We start from the raw sequence: 16,716 nt of genomic DNA, 5'->3' as shown, positions 1-16,716 counted from the left end.
CAAAACTTGGAAAAATCATTGTAGCTCAAGTCCCCACCTACATATTCATCGTGTATGTGTTTGAGGTTGGTATGATCTTGATGAAACACACATATAAAATTGCTGTTGTCTCGGATCAGCTGCTTCGGTATTTTAGAAAAAGTCTGTGCCAGGTAGAAGCAATCAATGTTTTTGTGCCGCCCCTGTGTAAAGAAATTTCTAACCTTGTTTTGATTATCCAGTATAACATCATCAAACACAACAACAGAATTATCGAGACATTCATCAAGTGGCTTAACATCTGATTCAAAAGTGGCTATATCCAATCCATCATATAGCTTCATCAGCTGCTGATATTTTAATTGTTCCAAGCTCTTAGAGAAGATATACAAGTGCCTGTTTTTCCAGTCTAACCAGTTGGGTGCCAATAAAAAATTATCAACCATTAGTGTAGTTTTACCACAAGCAGATGGCCCAACAATAAGACACCTAATATTATCAGGCAACAAGTTGCCATTTCTCTTATTCTGCTGTTCAGGTTCTGGCAGCCTTTTTATAACATCCCAGGTGCTCATATTATTATTTTGTCTGCATCGATCCAGCTGTTTTCCGGATGACCCAGCCATTTGACAAATAACTTGTTGCCCTTCCTGCGGATAATTTTTTCTATGAGATATGTGTCAGGCTGTTTAGTTTTGCTGAGTTCTTGTTCATAGAACCTGCCTTTGAGAATTTCTCCTCGGTGATCTTTTATTATATATGTGTTAAGGGTCCCGGGTTTAACTTGAACTACTGTAAATAATTCAGTACTCCAGTTTCTTGTAAAGCCTCTTTTGAATAAGTGCTTATATTTGCTGATTCTTACTTGATCACCCACCCTGTATTTGGCCTTTCTTGTTGTTGCCTGGTATCTAGGATAATAAACAGTCCTGATCAATTTTTGCTCATCAGATGAAGTTACTTCAGAGGGTTTCATGTTGATTGTGGAATGGACCGAGTTGTTATATTTATGTAGAAGTTCTGGTAGGATTGTAAGCCATTTATAATTACCCTGCAGTGTAAATTGTTTATACATAAGATTTTTTAAGGTTCTGTTGAATCTCTCTACAATTGAGGCTTTGAGATCACTGTAACTCGAGTAATGTTTTATTGCCTGGCTTTTAATAAATTGTTGAAACACTGAATTATAAAATTCTTTGCCATTATCTGTTTGCAAATAGCGCGGGGATCTTCCTGAATGATTGATGATTGTCCTGAGGGCTTCTGTAACACATTTTCCAGTCTTGGATTTGAGTGGCTCAGCCCAGGCAAATTTTGAAAATGTGTCTATTACAGTAAGTAGATACTTGTAGCCCTTGTTGATTTTGTCTAAGTTTTTCAACTGTCCAGTTGACAACTCAATCAAGTCGCTCTGCCATAAATCATCTATGCCTTTTGTGACTACTGGGAGTCTCTTATAATTATGTCGGGCTTGTCTGTGTAATTCATCAACTATAATTTGTCTAGACATAATATGTAAACAAGAATATTGCAACTATGGGGTATTCAGCAGCTGAGACTGCAGGATTTTCTAAATATAATTTGTCCCCTATTTGTATTTTAAATTCCAGAGATTCATCATCTTCAACATAGGCTGTTTCTAATGTATTGGGGTCTGTAAAATCCTCTAATTCTACACTGGTGATTTTCACTTTGTTGTCAGCATTTGTTATTGATAAGGTGGGGTAGTGGTGTGTCTGTGGCTGATGCCAATATTTGATCTTGATTGGTCTCAATGTGCCCCCAACAAAAAACTGGTAATAAAATTGTGCAGGGGACAGCATATATATTTTGCCACCTGGTGTAAATGGAGAATCATATTCTTTGTTGGGGATGCTGTACAATTCAAGAATTACTGTATGTTTTGGATTCTCGATTATGCCTGTTATTTCCTTTTCTGCTGTGAGCAATCTGCTTGTTACAGATTCAAGGTGCTCATTGATGGTCCTAACAACATCATCGTGGCCTGGCTTGATCTTTATGTCCACAACGAGTTTCTTGTATTGTTGCACAATCTCTTGAAGCTGGGTGGCAAAAACAGACAGAGCATTTGCTTGATTGGATTCCATGGTCCCTAGCTGTTGCTTGATATTGGCTACAATTTGCTGTAAATTTTCAACAACTGCCAATTTTGAATTTTGAGCAGTAAGATCATGGACCTGTCTTCTGATATCCTCAAACAGGGCATGCAGTTCATTAATATGTTGATTGGTTGGAAGAGTGGCCACTGTCTGAGTGAGTTGTTTGATCTCTGTCTGGATATTCTTGATATCTTCTGATTTCAATATGCGATTCACTGCTCTCTTAATATTTTTAAGTTCCTGTGATGTAGGAAGATTTGATACTGTATTTTGCAAAAATTCAAGTGCCAATTTCACATTGTTTAATTCAGAAGCATCAGCCACATTTTGCATAGCATTTTGGAGCAGGGTTATATCTGCCTGAGAGGGTGTGGATTGTTGTAAAATTTCAAGTTTTGTTTGGATATCATCTATCAAGTGATGAAAATGAGACAGTTCAGATTCAGTGTTGAGGTTTTCAAGCTTTGTGATTTGTTGCTGGACACTGACAAGTGTATCTACAATACCGGGCAGGCGAGTTTCTTGTACATTTGCCAAATCACTTTGCACTGCTGCTATGGTACCTTCAAGATGGGTTATGGTACTTTGAATTTTTCCAAAATCTTCATATGTTTCGAGTTGCAGCTTAATGTTGGCTACACTCCGAGTTATTGCATTCAAAGCATCAGAAGATGGCAAGTTGTTCATAAAATTTTCAAGTGTCTCAATTTTTTCTTTAACCTCGGCTATGGCATTGTGCAGAGGATCCAGATTAGGTATCTGGAGTGACTGAATCTGTTCTTTCAGAGTGGAAATGACTAGATCAAAATCTTCTTCTGATTTTATGCTTTTGACAATTGTTTGGAGCTGTGCCTGGACATTATTTATCTGCTCTTCCAATTGCTGTTTCAATTGTTCAGAGTTGTTAGCCTGGGTCTTAAATTTGGCTTGAAGAGCTGCTACAGCTTCTTCTAAACTTTGAAAATTATCTAATGTTGCCAGGTCAGTATATTTCTGAAGCAGCAATTTGAGTTCAGAATCAATTTTAAGAAGAGGGTCCATGCATTGTGATTGTAAATTTGTAATTTCTAATTGAAGACTGGCATTGAGTGTAGTTTGTAAAGCTTGTAAATCACTTCTTAATTTCTTGACTCTGACATCAAGCATCAGAATCTCGTCACTGTGATCTTCATGTCTTGTATGGCCAAATATATCATTAGGCATTTTCTTTTAATGGTTATTTATTATAGAGTATCTGATTCTTAATTCTATAAAAAGGGGTATAAGCTTGTCATAGGATCCAGGGACCTCAATATATAAGCAGTCACCAGCAGAAACAGTATATACAGTGCCAGAAATCATGTTTGAGTGCTTAATTCTATAAATATTTCTCCCTACTGAAATCTTGACATCACCCTCAGGGGTTGTAATAAATTGCAATTGCCCACCTACAGGTAATTGGTAATGATTTAAATTATTGTTAAATATGTACAATGTTTTACCTGTTTCATCATCATTATCTGTAAATATGCTATTCAGATGAATAATTAACAAGCCACTCAGTTTAGACATTACAGATTGTAAATCAGGAGAGGGTTGTGGTGTGGGCAGGTCCATAATAGCCTGTTTTTTGAACCCAAATAAGTTCATAGGCATGTTTATTTATTTCAAATCATGCTCTGGAATTGGGCATTGATTTCCACTTTTCAAATCACAATGCCCCCAAGGCAAAGTATGTGTGCCACATGATAAAATGCATCTCTTGTCATCATGTGGGTCCAGGGCCACTTTTGTTACAATATTTGAAGTCAACAAGTGATTCTCACTCTGAATTCTATTTTCTGATGTTCTAATTGAATTCTGTGATTTGATGCAATTTTTATAATCTTCAAATACAAGCTCTTTTTCCACAGTAACTCTGCCAATGCCCTTGGCCTTTTTGACAACAGCACTACATGTTTTAAAACTGTACATCTTGGCACTTAACCCAGCAAATTCCACAATAACATCGCCAAGTGTCTCATCTTTTAACTTGCCAGGCACCTTTTTGTTGTGGGGTTGAACTAATGTATGTTCACTGGTATCAAAGTATTGAAACAATTCAGGCTGTGACATATCTTGATAAACATCTTCTGTTTGAATTTCAAGAATAAAACTATCCGTGTCCATGTACAATAATTTTACACGATCACCGTAAAAAGGTTTCAGCACATCATAATATAATATTAACATATGTAATTTGGACAATTCCAATATCACAGCCCCTACATAAATAGGTTTATCAAATTTGATCTTTGTTTTCATCATGTTGAAGAGTGCCATGTGCTCATCATAAATTTTTCTGTAATTGAAATTAGGCTTTGCAACCAATTTTTTGCTCCGGCTGGGGTCAGTAATTATTTTAACATCGGTATGTTTCCTGACATTTTCAATAGTTTTGCCATACACTGAATTCACCATCAATTTAAACAAGGCCTTATCAAATTCGCTCTTTGCAGATGTTCGAAGCTCCGTGTTTGTGTCAATATATGGTTTCAGCCATTCTGAGTGCCTGACCCTCAAAACTTTGCCAACTTTGGTTACTTGAACACCATGTTTCATCAGGAACTGGAGGGTTTTGTAATATATGACATAGCCTTGTTTCGGCTCCAGGGTCATCATGAGCTTCTTCTGTTTAGAACCAGGTGGACACTGAACCTCGGGAATTGGGGGCAGATCAGAAAATTTATTGTGCAAATGATCAGGAATTATCAGATCAACAGCCTCTAAGAAGAGGGCATATTCACTGTCATCAAAATTCTGAAGATCTTCAATTTTGAAATTTTTAACCCACTTAAGCCCTGCATATGGCAGTTTTTGCATCATGGCGTGACCATAGAGGTTGTTTGCATCTACATACACTATATAATTTGATGGCCGTGCTGGATCATAATCAGGCATATGCTTGTTATTTGCTCTGGCATATCTCTGGGAACATTGCACCATCCCTCCTCTTATACATTTCTCCATAAACAGATACATATCTTGATCGTGGATTAGATCCAATTGCATTTTAGTTTTGAAAAACATTGCAGACCATGCTAGGCCCGGAGCACTGAAAAAATACACTGGGTCCAGTCCATAATTTTGCATGGAAGATTTTCTGAATGTCTGGATTATATCAGCTAAGAGGGTCACATCAAGTTTCAAATAAGCCATGTGATAATCACCAAATGTCTTGCATTTTAAACTTTTCCACATCAATTTGGCATGGTGATAATCTTCATCAGTAATTCCAGATCCTCTGATTTTGCTGTAAAATGCTTCTTGTGGTGGCAGGGAACACTCATCAAATTTAGAAAATCCTGTAACATAGTCGTATGGATATACACCCTTCCGCCTAATTAATTTCAGGTCCTGATCTGGAAACAAGGCACGTGTGATTTTCAAGTCATCATCAGATAATTGAGTGGTCAGTGTGGCCAGGCTAGCAGATAAAAATCTGTAAGAATCAAGAAATCTTATGTGAATAGGAACACCATCAACTTTAATTATCTTGCTAATAGATATATATTTTTCATCATTTTCAGCTAAAATATTTAAATTCTGCTTCTCAAACCCCTCGTACCTGATCAGATGATGGAAATCATAATTGGATGCTCCATGGCAAAATATGGGGACAAATCTTGGTCTCTTGATCTTAATATTACAGCTATTACACAGGGCCTGTCTATATCGACCATCTGTATGAGAATGGTGATGAACCTTGATATTTGTATCTGAAAATTCACAATCACATACCGGGCATTTTTCTGCATTGTTGAAATCTTCAATCTGTTCCTCTGTTAAAGGCAACATGGGCTTTGATTTTAATAAGATGTTAGATGCTATGTCACGGCACTCATTTTCTATTCTATGTGCAAATTCTTTGATGGCATCTGGTCCCATGTATAAGCACGGCTCACTAGCTACACCATCCCGTATAACCATATAACAAAAACTGGAAGGTTCATGTAGCTGGTATGGTGTACTTGAAGATTCTTCTGGATCTGGGCTACAGAATGCAAGAGATTTGAGGTTCGATTCGAAATCACAGACAATATATACAGGGTGTTCCAACAAGGCTTCATACTTTTTGAATTTGCAATTTTCACTTGGATTGGGCATCACCATATGAACAGGTTTATGGTTGCCACAGTATTTCAGATGCTCAATTAACTTGTTTTTAGCAATTTCTGCATTCTCTTCCCGAACCCCCTTCACCATTTTTTGACCATCAAATACAGTTAAACATCTTCTGCACAACTTAAATATTGTATGAGTTTTGTCTAGTTGTGTTCTCACTAAAGCTTGAAGATTATGTATTAGAGTGTAATGGTATGTATCATCCTCTTCAATTAAGAGCAGATCAATCGGAATTGCAGCTTCATCATCAATTGTACTGATTCTGAGAGGTGCTATCGGGCAATTGCCAGTGGAACAAATAAATACATTAATAGATAATTGTTTGCCGTTGATGTGCCTGGCCCTTTTTTCAAATTTATCAATATTCGGAATAGACATTGGATATTCTAAACCCTCCATTGCTTCGTCAAAAAGATGTTCATGGTGTTTGTAATAAGTTATTCTCTGAGGATCCCTTGAAACTGGATACAAGGCAGCTAATATACACCACAAAAAGCATTTCTGGTCGGTATTTTTTATATTGACCACGGCTCTTTTGTTTTTGATATTGGCAGGCAATGGCACATAAGTGGATCCTTGTAATGGGCTGAATTCAGAAATATGAACATATAACTTGTGTGATGAACCGCATAGGCTCCATCCTGACTCTTTTGCCGCAAATTCAGAGTGTTTGATATTTAATTGATCTATCAAATTGCCTATTATTGTGTCTGAATTTGCATTTGAATATACAGGTACAGTTTCTGTTAAGTGGGGATGTGTAAATTTTGTGCCGTTTGGTTTCTTATATTGTACAAACAATTTGAGGGAGAGCTTATAAGAGCCATTTTGTGCATTAAGAATTGCCTGCAGATCAGAATTTATACTGTTCAAGAAATTCTCAATGCCACATCTTGGCTCTGATACAAACCGGTGATCTCTTAATTGGCCGTTAAAACTGCTACGGATGGGTTCATAGCGTGGCTGTTTTGCTGCTCTGGCATTAACAGGTGCTTCGTGCCTTCTTTTCAGACCAGATGTAGATGGTTGTGCAGAGCAAGTATCTTTATGTGTATATGTGAAGTATTGCATGCTGTATTTTCTATTGCATTTGGGGCAAATTTTTGTAGGAGTTCTGTATTTGTCCGGGTTACAAATCTTTTGATGCTTGGCCCAATTGGGGCTGGATATATTTTTATTGCACTGATTACAATATTTTTGACTTGGCATTTTTGTTGTTGTTTATTATATACAATTTCCTGGGTTTCAATTCAAAACTTTATACTGAATTAAAAATCAGATGGGTTCAGCACTGTACTTTGTATGTGTGTGTATGTATGTATGTGTGTATACACTTAATATTTTGGCTTTGGTATTTATATACAATTTCCTGGGATTCAATTCAAAACTTTATGCTGGATCAGTTGAGTTCAGCACTATGCTTTGTGTGTGTGTGTATGTGTGTATGTGTATTAATAGTTTTGGCTTTGGTATTTATATACAATTTCTTGGGGTTCAAATTCAAAACTCTATGCTGGATCAGTTGAGTTCAGCACTGTGCTTTGTATGTGTATGTATATATGACCTTACTTGGATTATTCCGCCAAATTATATGCTTCAAGTCTCCTATACTTTGGTGGAGCAGTGGGTTCCACTGCCAATCCAGCAATGGTGAAGAATCTGCACTGTACCCTGGCTTTTATAGTTTTACAGAGCCAATAGAAACACTGTGGGGGTACATTCAGAAACATGAGCTATTCTCTAACATTTTTGCCGAAGTACTTTCTTCTGAATGTATCCCGTTTTTCTGCTGAGCATACATGCAATCGAGACCGCAGCGCCTCCACGCTTAGGGGAGCGGAATTGTCTGGAACTAATTTGTAAAGGATCGCTGCTCCAAATATTGATCGACACGCCGGTGCTGGGCTCGAAATGAGCTGATCGCTGTGCAGAAAGTATCGATCCCACCGCTTTGGGGCCGTCATGCGCACATATTGTTCAAGTATTGATCTTATACTTTCTCGGGGCTTGATTTTATATATGAACAGATTACAACAAAGAAATTGAATATAACAAATGCAAAATATCCTAGTTTCTATTCAATCCTTTTATCTGAATTGAAGAAACCACCAATTCACATATCCCCATACTGCCATATGCTTGCCCTATTATTTTACTAATAGGCAATGTTCTCGAAGAGTCCTAATAGGCAATGTTCTCGAAGAGGCCTAATAGAACAAGATACAGCGGTATGAGAAAATATGTGAATTAAAGATATTTTAGTAATATACGACGTCTAAGAAAGGAATATTCAGCTCCAAAGTACTTTGTTTATTGCTTGCCACCATTTCCCTATTACTGGCAAAAGAAGTTAAAAATGTTGACATAATGAAAAAAATGGACTTGTTCCCAAGCATTCACCGAGTTCAGGCATTTGCACATAGATGGGTCTGTTGTCACGGAGCAATTCTAGAAGAATTACATTGTTTTAATATTAGATATGTAAATTGAACCTGGTGCCCAATTGAACTTAAACCAGAAATAAATATGTGTATGCGTGTATGTGTGTATGTGTGTATAGGTGTGTATGTGTGTGTGTGTGTGTGTGTATGTGTGTAGGTGGGGGTGGGTAAGGGTGGGGGTGCATCTTGGCTTAGTTTTAAGTGCTGTGTTCAAAATAAAAATATAGTGGCTGGTAGCTGTATCCAAGCCCTATTATAATTTTTGTTTCTGCATTCTGTCACTAATTTTGATCCTAGGCCAGTAATATTTTATGGGGTGACTCTGCATGGCCCCCAGAGCAACATACTGAAATTTTGAAAAAATCGATTGTTTTATTTTTGCTATTTTCACTAATTTTGATCCTAGGCCAGTAATATTTTATGGGGTGACTCAGCATAGCCCCCTGAGCAACATACTCAAATTTTGAAAAAATCGATAATTTTTTGGATTTTGATTATCTCTGGAACCATGAATCCTAGAGACATGGGGTTTGTTGCTTTGGACTGGGCATGGCAAGATGCAACTTTTTGGTCTCTATAAATTTTTCAAAATATCTTGTTGTTCTCTAGATCTTGAATAACTTACCTATTTTTCAAGATAGAGGCATGGGAGTTGTTTATTTCAATTCTGGATGAGATTTAGAAGTTTTGTTAAAAAATCGATAATTTTTTGGATTTGAGATTTTTCAAAAACTATCAGTACTAGAGACTTGAAATTTTGTAGGCATATTTTAGACATGATTCTCTACATTTTATGTCTCTATAATTTTCCTGATATATGCAATACTTAAGCTGTAAATGTCCAATTTTTATAAATAGAATTTTCTGAAAAATGCAATATTAACAAAATTTTGAAATCTATACACGCTAGGGCACTATAACAGTTACTATACTTAAGATATCATACAATATCAAGAGGGGCATATTTTTAACAAATTTATGGACAGCAATCTCACAGAAGTGCCTTTTATAAGTGTAGCCTCATCAATCAGAGGGGGTCATACTTTCCGAAATATTCCCGAGGGCATTTTTACATAAATCTTGGATTAAACAGGGGTTCCACACTAGAGAAAAAAGCTCATATGGCCATGTTGAGCAAGTTTTAAGTAGAGCAAATCTGCTTGAGGGGGGGTTCATACTTTCCGGCGCTGTCCGTACCGTAAATACAACTACTTCTAGGTACTAGCGTCTGTATTCCACAGTCATAGAATTCAGCCGCCTGCTGCTGGAACCACATTTCAACTTCGTTCTTGATCTCTTCATCGTCCTGCAAGATGTTTCTTAAGGTGAAGAAACAAGTGGAAGTCGCTGGGCACAAGGTCCGGGATGTATGGCGGATGATCCAAAACTTCCTACTTGAATCCTTTGAGAAGCGCCTTGGTGACATTCGCTGTGTGAGCCCGAGCGTTGTCATGAAGCAGGCGGACGCCATTTGTCAACTTCCCCTGCGTTTCTTCTGAATGGCCCGTCGAAGGCATTGCAAGGTTTGGCAATATGGAGCAGAATTAATTGTGCTGCCGGGTGCCGTTATCAAGTTTTGCATGGAGAAAACGTAAGACGGAGCGCACTTCACATTTAGCCGGATTCTGAACCGGCGCAGCCATTGTCAGTACGTGTTACTCGAACTAGATTCCAGGTAACAATGACGAACGGCCGCGAGACAAAAGCGGAAGGATGAAGGTCGAAGCCAGTGTTGCCAACGTAAGCACTAAAAACATCACCTTTCGGCCTATACGGGCTGTAACCTTTCTTTCCGGACACGCCTCGTACATGAAAACGCGGGCCATACTGAGTACACGTGCATCCCAAAGATTATTCTTGAGGTATTCAAGCATTAAGTCAGCAATGCGCCTATGCTAAAAATGCAGCATGCAGAAATCTAATAGCTAACGAACAAAAATAGACTCTTGCTCGTGGCTTTCACAATTTGCATGCTGGGCTAATCAACTTCGTTACTTCTTTTTAATATTCACTCATGCCTCATGATATGACCTGTCTTCCTGCATCTTCTTGGAACGTTCGATCTTCATCTCTCTTTATTCCTCTGTCTATCCATTTGATCTTCAACATTCTCCGGTAGACACACATTTCGGAGGCTTCTATTCTCTGTCCAGTATAAGAACAAAGTCAATATAAACAAATACACGTCGCTTCTGATACTTCCTATTGTTTATTTCAATGGCAGCTATGCAGTATTCTTGCGCGCGGGAATATAGTGCATATGACGAAGACATACAACTCACGGTAGCTGTTATATTAAGTTGTAGCGCCATATATTGTGAGCAGTATAGTTAAGAATGGGCGAAGTAACACCAGAAACAACACGTAGGAAACGAAGTAATTCTTCTGAGAAATCTCATTGGTTGTTGGAATGGCAGACATGCGGGATTCTTGCGCACATGAATATAGTGCGCGTGATAAAGCCATTACACTCAACGCTGAAGTCGAGGAACCTTATTTTATGAAGCATACAGCAGGAAGGAATATATTTACGAGCAAAAAGAACTAAGATCTAGAAAAAGAACTATTTTTTTCTGAGAAATCTAATAGTAACCTTCCGCGTAGGAATATAATGCATGCAATAAAGCCATGTCACTCAACGTAGCTGCTATATTGTTACAGCTACGACCAATATATTCATGAGCGACATAACACCCGACTTAACACATAGAAAAGGAACTACTTTTCAGAAGTCACAAGATTTAGTTCACATTAACCTCGTTCTTTCAGTACATGGAGAATAGGCTGATACATGTAGAACCAGTAAGTGCTGACAATGGGACCGGGGAGAAATTAGTACGTGGCAAAAGGTCACGGGGCCATCGATAGGATTAATGGTTCGTGTACCAGAATCCAATTAACACGCTACACTGGCCACCGGCCGCGACAGGTCCAGATCGGCTCTTTGAGGTCGGCGGAAGATCAGCGTTTAATCCCGGCCTCCAGTGGGGACCATGGAGCTCGTTTCACGTCGCCACATCGACCGCGGAAATTGATGAAGAAATGGACGAAAGGCTGCGAATCTTCTAGTTAGAAGAGGCTTCCCCGATGGCGCAGTGGTAGCGTCGTCGCCTTGTAATCAAGGGGTGCCGGGTTCGATTCCCGGTGGAGGCACATAGTGGTTTGGATCCCACTTTAAACTGTAGGTCCAGTCCCGATTAACCTTACTGTGCATAAAGTGGACTTAAAACACCAAATCAATCAAAATCTAGTTAGAAGTGGAGACAGGGAGAACAAAGATGTGCTGCTACTCTATTTAGAAATTTCTTTGGGACATTCCATGACAAATATCCTTGAACCTCTATTTTAAACATTAAATTAAATGTTAATTTTATTCTATCTTGAGAGTCAGAAATCTTAAATTGCCTGAATACAAATTCTAATATTATACATAATTTATTTAATACTAGAATGTGTTTTACATATTGTTTGTTTCCTCCCCGATGGCGTAGTGGTAACGTCGTCGCCTTGTAATCAAGGGGTCCCAGGTTCTATAGCTGGTGGAGACACAGTGATTCGGGTAATCAAACGAATCAAAGAGCCAAAGTGGCCCAGTAGGTAGGGTGCCTTCGCGCAACGCAGGACACCCGGGTTCGAATCTAGGGGTGAATTAATCTCAGCTGGGAATTTTTCACTCAGCCTCTAATAAATGGATACTTGGAGGAGCAACCCTGGGAGGTAAAGGCGCTGACCACATATCCTACACAAATTTGCCGAGATTGTGTCCATACTTCCACACACCTCACATGCCCCATGTACATGGGTGAGCTTTTCCTTTTAACCTAAAATCAAGTTCATTCAACATTGTTGAAAATGATGAAAAAATACATTTTTAAAACAAAACATTCGTCAAAAAACCCGTGACCTTTTCACTGCTAGTTTATTTCCCTGACTTTTGCAGCATTTTCAAGTAGTTGGAAACCCTGCTTCTTCCTAATTTGCAGTTCCTCATAAGCGTTGTTCTATTCTACAGCCGCAAATATCGTTTTAGAATTCACCGTCCAGTCAACGACAACTCCTTCCGGTGCAACTAGGAACTTCTTACAGCTAAGTAAAACATAAGTGCACTAAACTATGAAAGAAAAAACGCGCCTCTAAGTTGGGGTAGCAAGCATCACTCGTTAATGCAAAGCAAACACAAGCTGTTAACTTTAAATAAGCGCAGGCAAACGAGACCTTCAGCCGCCAAAGGGGGATTAGTGGCTAAGGTAATTAGGAGAGTTAGTGGAGGACTCAGCGAAAGACTTAAGTACCTGCCGGGCGGTTGAACCGCACCTTCGCCTTGGTCTTTCTCACGCGGTGGATCGCTTCGGTCTTTCTCCGCTCGCCCACCATGCCACCTCTCGTCCGGCGCGAAGACAGCTTGCAAATAGAACAGTTTACAATCAGCCATCTGGTATCCACTACACATCTTCTACTACGTAATACAAGTGCATGCAACTTCATACCTACGCACCAGTGGCGTATTCTGAGTCCAAGATCTTTGGCTATCTCACTATGTCACATGGTCCTAGGCTATGAATAGAAATACTCCTAAGAAATCAGGTTGCCAACTCATAAGAAATCAGGTTGCCAACTCATAAGAAATCAGGTTGCCAACTCATAAGAAATAAGGTTGCCAACTCATAAGAAATAAGGTTGCCAACTCATAAGAAATAAGGTTGCCAACTCATAAGAAATCAGGTTGCCAACTCATAGGAAATCAGGTTGCCAACTCATAGGAAATCAGGTTGCCAACTCATAGGAAATCAGGTTGCCAACTCATAGGAAATCAGGTTGCCAACTCATAGGAAATCAGGTTGCCAACTCATAATAAATCAGGTTACCAACTCATAGGAAATCAGGTTGCCAACTCATAGGAAATCAGGTTGCCAACTCGCAAGAAATCAGGTTACCAACTCATAGGAAATCAGGTTACCAACTCATAGGAAATAGGGTTGCCAACTCACAAGAACTCAGGTTACCAACTCATAGGAAATCAGGTTACCAACTCATAGGAAATCAGGTTACCAACTCATAGGAAATCAGGTTACCAACTCATAGGAAATCAGGTTACCAACTCATGGGAAATCAGGTTGCCAACTCAGAGGAAATCAGGTTGCCAACTCAGAGGAAATCAGGTTGCCAACTCAGAGGAAATCAGGTTGCCAACTCACAAGAAACCAGGTTGCCAACTCACAAGAAACCAGGTTGCCAACTCAGAAGAAACCAGGTTGCCAACTCACAAGAAATCAGGTTGCCAACTCACAAGAAATCAGGTTGCCAACTCCAGAATCACCATCATCATTTCACTGATATGAATAATTTTATTTGCAATTTCTGATCGATTTTCCTCCTGTATTTTATTCTCTAGACTTCAGGCTTTGCAGATAGCCTAGATAGCCTCGAATATACGCTCCTGCTACGCACTGAATATCATCGTCCTTTGCCATGTTCTTAAGGAAACTGTCTAAACTATCTATCGAAACAGGAGTAACTACTCGCTATCTGCGTTTCAAATGACCACTGTGGCGCTAGTGTCGCTACCACCACCGATACACCGCCATGTTTACACCTCTGGCCTGGGAGACAATACTTGTCCACTTTATGCAAAGACAGGGTAATCGGAACTGGACATACAGTTTAAATTAAATTGACTGAAATGTTGCCTTAAGTCCATTTTATGCTCAAATAGGTTAATCAGGACTGGGCCTACAATTTAGAGTGGGATCCAAAACACTACATGCCTGTACCGGATTTCGAACCCGGAACCAGGGTAGTTAAAGGTCCAGGAAGTTTAAATAAATTCAATTCCGGTCCAGGAGAGAAGATCAGCATGTGCAAATGGGCTCTAGACAGTAATGTACCTTTTTATATTTAAAGTATTTCAATTCGGTCCAGGAACCTTTTTTCAGTATGAATTTAATACGGTCCAGGAACCTTTTTTTCAATGAAACAATACGCAACTTGTACCGAATTTAAATTGTGCGAGGAAAAACGTTCCGGTATTGCGGCGGAACCAAATAGAACCCATTACAATTTACGGGTTCTTGGAACTTTAACGACCCTGCACGGAACCTCTTGGTTACAAGGCGACGACGTTACCACTACGCCATCGATTGTTTGAGTTTGCTTTTAAAACCACTTTATGTACAGATGTGCTAATCGAGACTGGACCTAAAGTTCACAGTGGCATCCTAACCACTACGTGCCTCCACTGGGGATCGAACCCGGGACCATCTAATTACAAGCCGGCGTCCCGTGAACAAGATGTCGGGGAAGGCGTACTTCGAATATATCAGGCACGCAAAGTTTACTTTAGACAAACATCTCAGAAGTAAAAGATTGTTTAGTGCTATCACTTATTTAATATCACAAACTGAATAAGCTACCATTACTTATGAAATCGCATTTAAAATTGGACTCAGCCGATATCACTTTCGATCAGGCACGTATCTAGAAATACATTTCGGGGGAGGGGCGAACCAAGTGTCTAATATTAATAATAATAATGTTTAAATTAAAATAATTATACTACATTCATTAATATAGTATTAATTAAAATATTAGAATTGATTATTATATTGTTATTATATGAATAGGTAAACCGGAATAAGAATAGTGATATCACGTATTCATTATTTACCTTACGCGTAGTTAAGGTCGGCAAAACATGTACAAAAATAACTGCCATGGCAAGGAAATTATTGTCAAATTGATAAAGAATTGAATATTTATTGAATACATAAAGATGTTAGATCTAGTTGACGAAAAATAAAGTTCCTGGTAATATTTTGTGCATATTATTATTATAAGTAGTAATAGATCTTGCATAAATCTTCTTTGGTACTATCATCCAAAGTCGTATGGTCCCAATATAATCCTTGCCTTGCAATAAGTTGGGAAGAAATAAATAACCATCGAGTAAACAACAATCTGTATATTCATTATTTAATTTTAGTTAATTTATTATTTCATTATTTTTCGTTATTTAATTTTTGTACTTAGTAAGTCTTTCCCGGGGGTCCGGCCCCAGCCGCCCTCCAAAAATACGTCCTTGCTTTGGACCGATACTCATACCGGTTTCCACTGATACCGATGCTTGAAAAACTGTAACAATTAGAAGTTGTTCAAAATGTTGATTAAAAATTAATGGGTGCAGATGGGAGCATCCCTCTAGCAGAGTTTTCCTTCAAAATATTCAACACCTGAACCGGAATATTAAAATATCCCTCAAGTAATCACAAAATATAGGTGCAAAAATAACTGGAGACTTCGAATTTGCATTATATATAAGTAGTGCAGGTGGGGGAGTTCTGCAACCTCTTTTGGGGCTCAGGGGGCTCGCAGTGTTGCCAACCGCTTATTTGAAAAAATCACCAAGGTTTTTTGGTCTAACCTAACCTAAAACAGCAAGGAGTTGGCAATTTTGCTTGAGAGTTCACAAACCGGAAGTGGGGCTCAGGGGGCTCGCAGTGTTGCCAACTTCTTACTCGAAAAAATCACCAAGGTTTTTCTTTGGTCTAACCTAACCTAAAGCAAGGAGCTGGCAATCTTGCTTGAGAGTTCTGCAACCGAAAATGGGACTCGCAGTGTTGTTAACTCCTTACTTGAAAAAAATCACCAAGGTTTTTGTCTTGGTCTAACCTAACCTAAAGCAAGAAGCTGGCAATCTTGCTTGAGGCTTGCCTTACAGTGCATAAAGCAAAATTGCCAACCTACTGGTATTTTTGCCATGGCCTTTTACAAAAAAGAGAGAGGAGAGAAAGAGGTGAGAGAGAAAGGAGAGAGAGAGAGAGAGGAGAGAGAGAGGGAAGAGTTAAACAACCGACAGCTGCCAACACCCAACCTAACCTAACCTAACCTAACCCACTCTAACCTAACCTAACCTAACCTAACCTACTCTAACCTAACCTAACCTAACCTAACCTAACCTAACCCACTCTAACCTAACCTAACCTAACCTAACCTAACCAGGTCTAACCTAGCCTAAAGCAAGGAGCTGGCAAGTTTAC

General features: G+C 38.9%; 1 protein-coding gene across 2 annotated transcripts in view; it reads right to left on the bottom strand.

Moving 5' to 3' along the window:
• Positions 1-16,716, bottom strand: part of LOC145994408 (uncharacterized) — a 301,805-nt gene that overhangs the window by 33,595 nt on the left and 251,494 nt on the right. For both annotated transcript variants that reach the window (XM_083130533.1, XM_083130532.1), the window contains one exon: positions 12,976-13,084. In XM_083130533.1, coding sequence (XP_082986659.1) covers positions 12,976-13,057 — 82 coding nt within the window. In that variant the 5' untranslated portion in view covers positions 13,058-13,084. The remainder of the gene's footprint in view (positions 1-12,975; positions 13,085-16,716) is intronic.

Source organism: Lepisma saccharinum, chromosome 10 (genome assembly GCF_977018435.1).
Source record: "Lepisma saccharinum chromosome 10, izLepSacc3.1, whole genome shotgun sequence".
Taxonomy (NCBI): Eukaryota; Metazoa; Arthropoda; class Insecta; order Zygentoma; family Lepismatidae; genus Lepisma; species Lepisma saccharinum.
The sequence above is the reverse complement of the archived record's forward strand: the minus strand, read 5'-3'. Positions and strand labels throughout refer to the sequence as shown.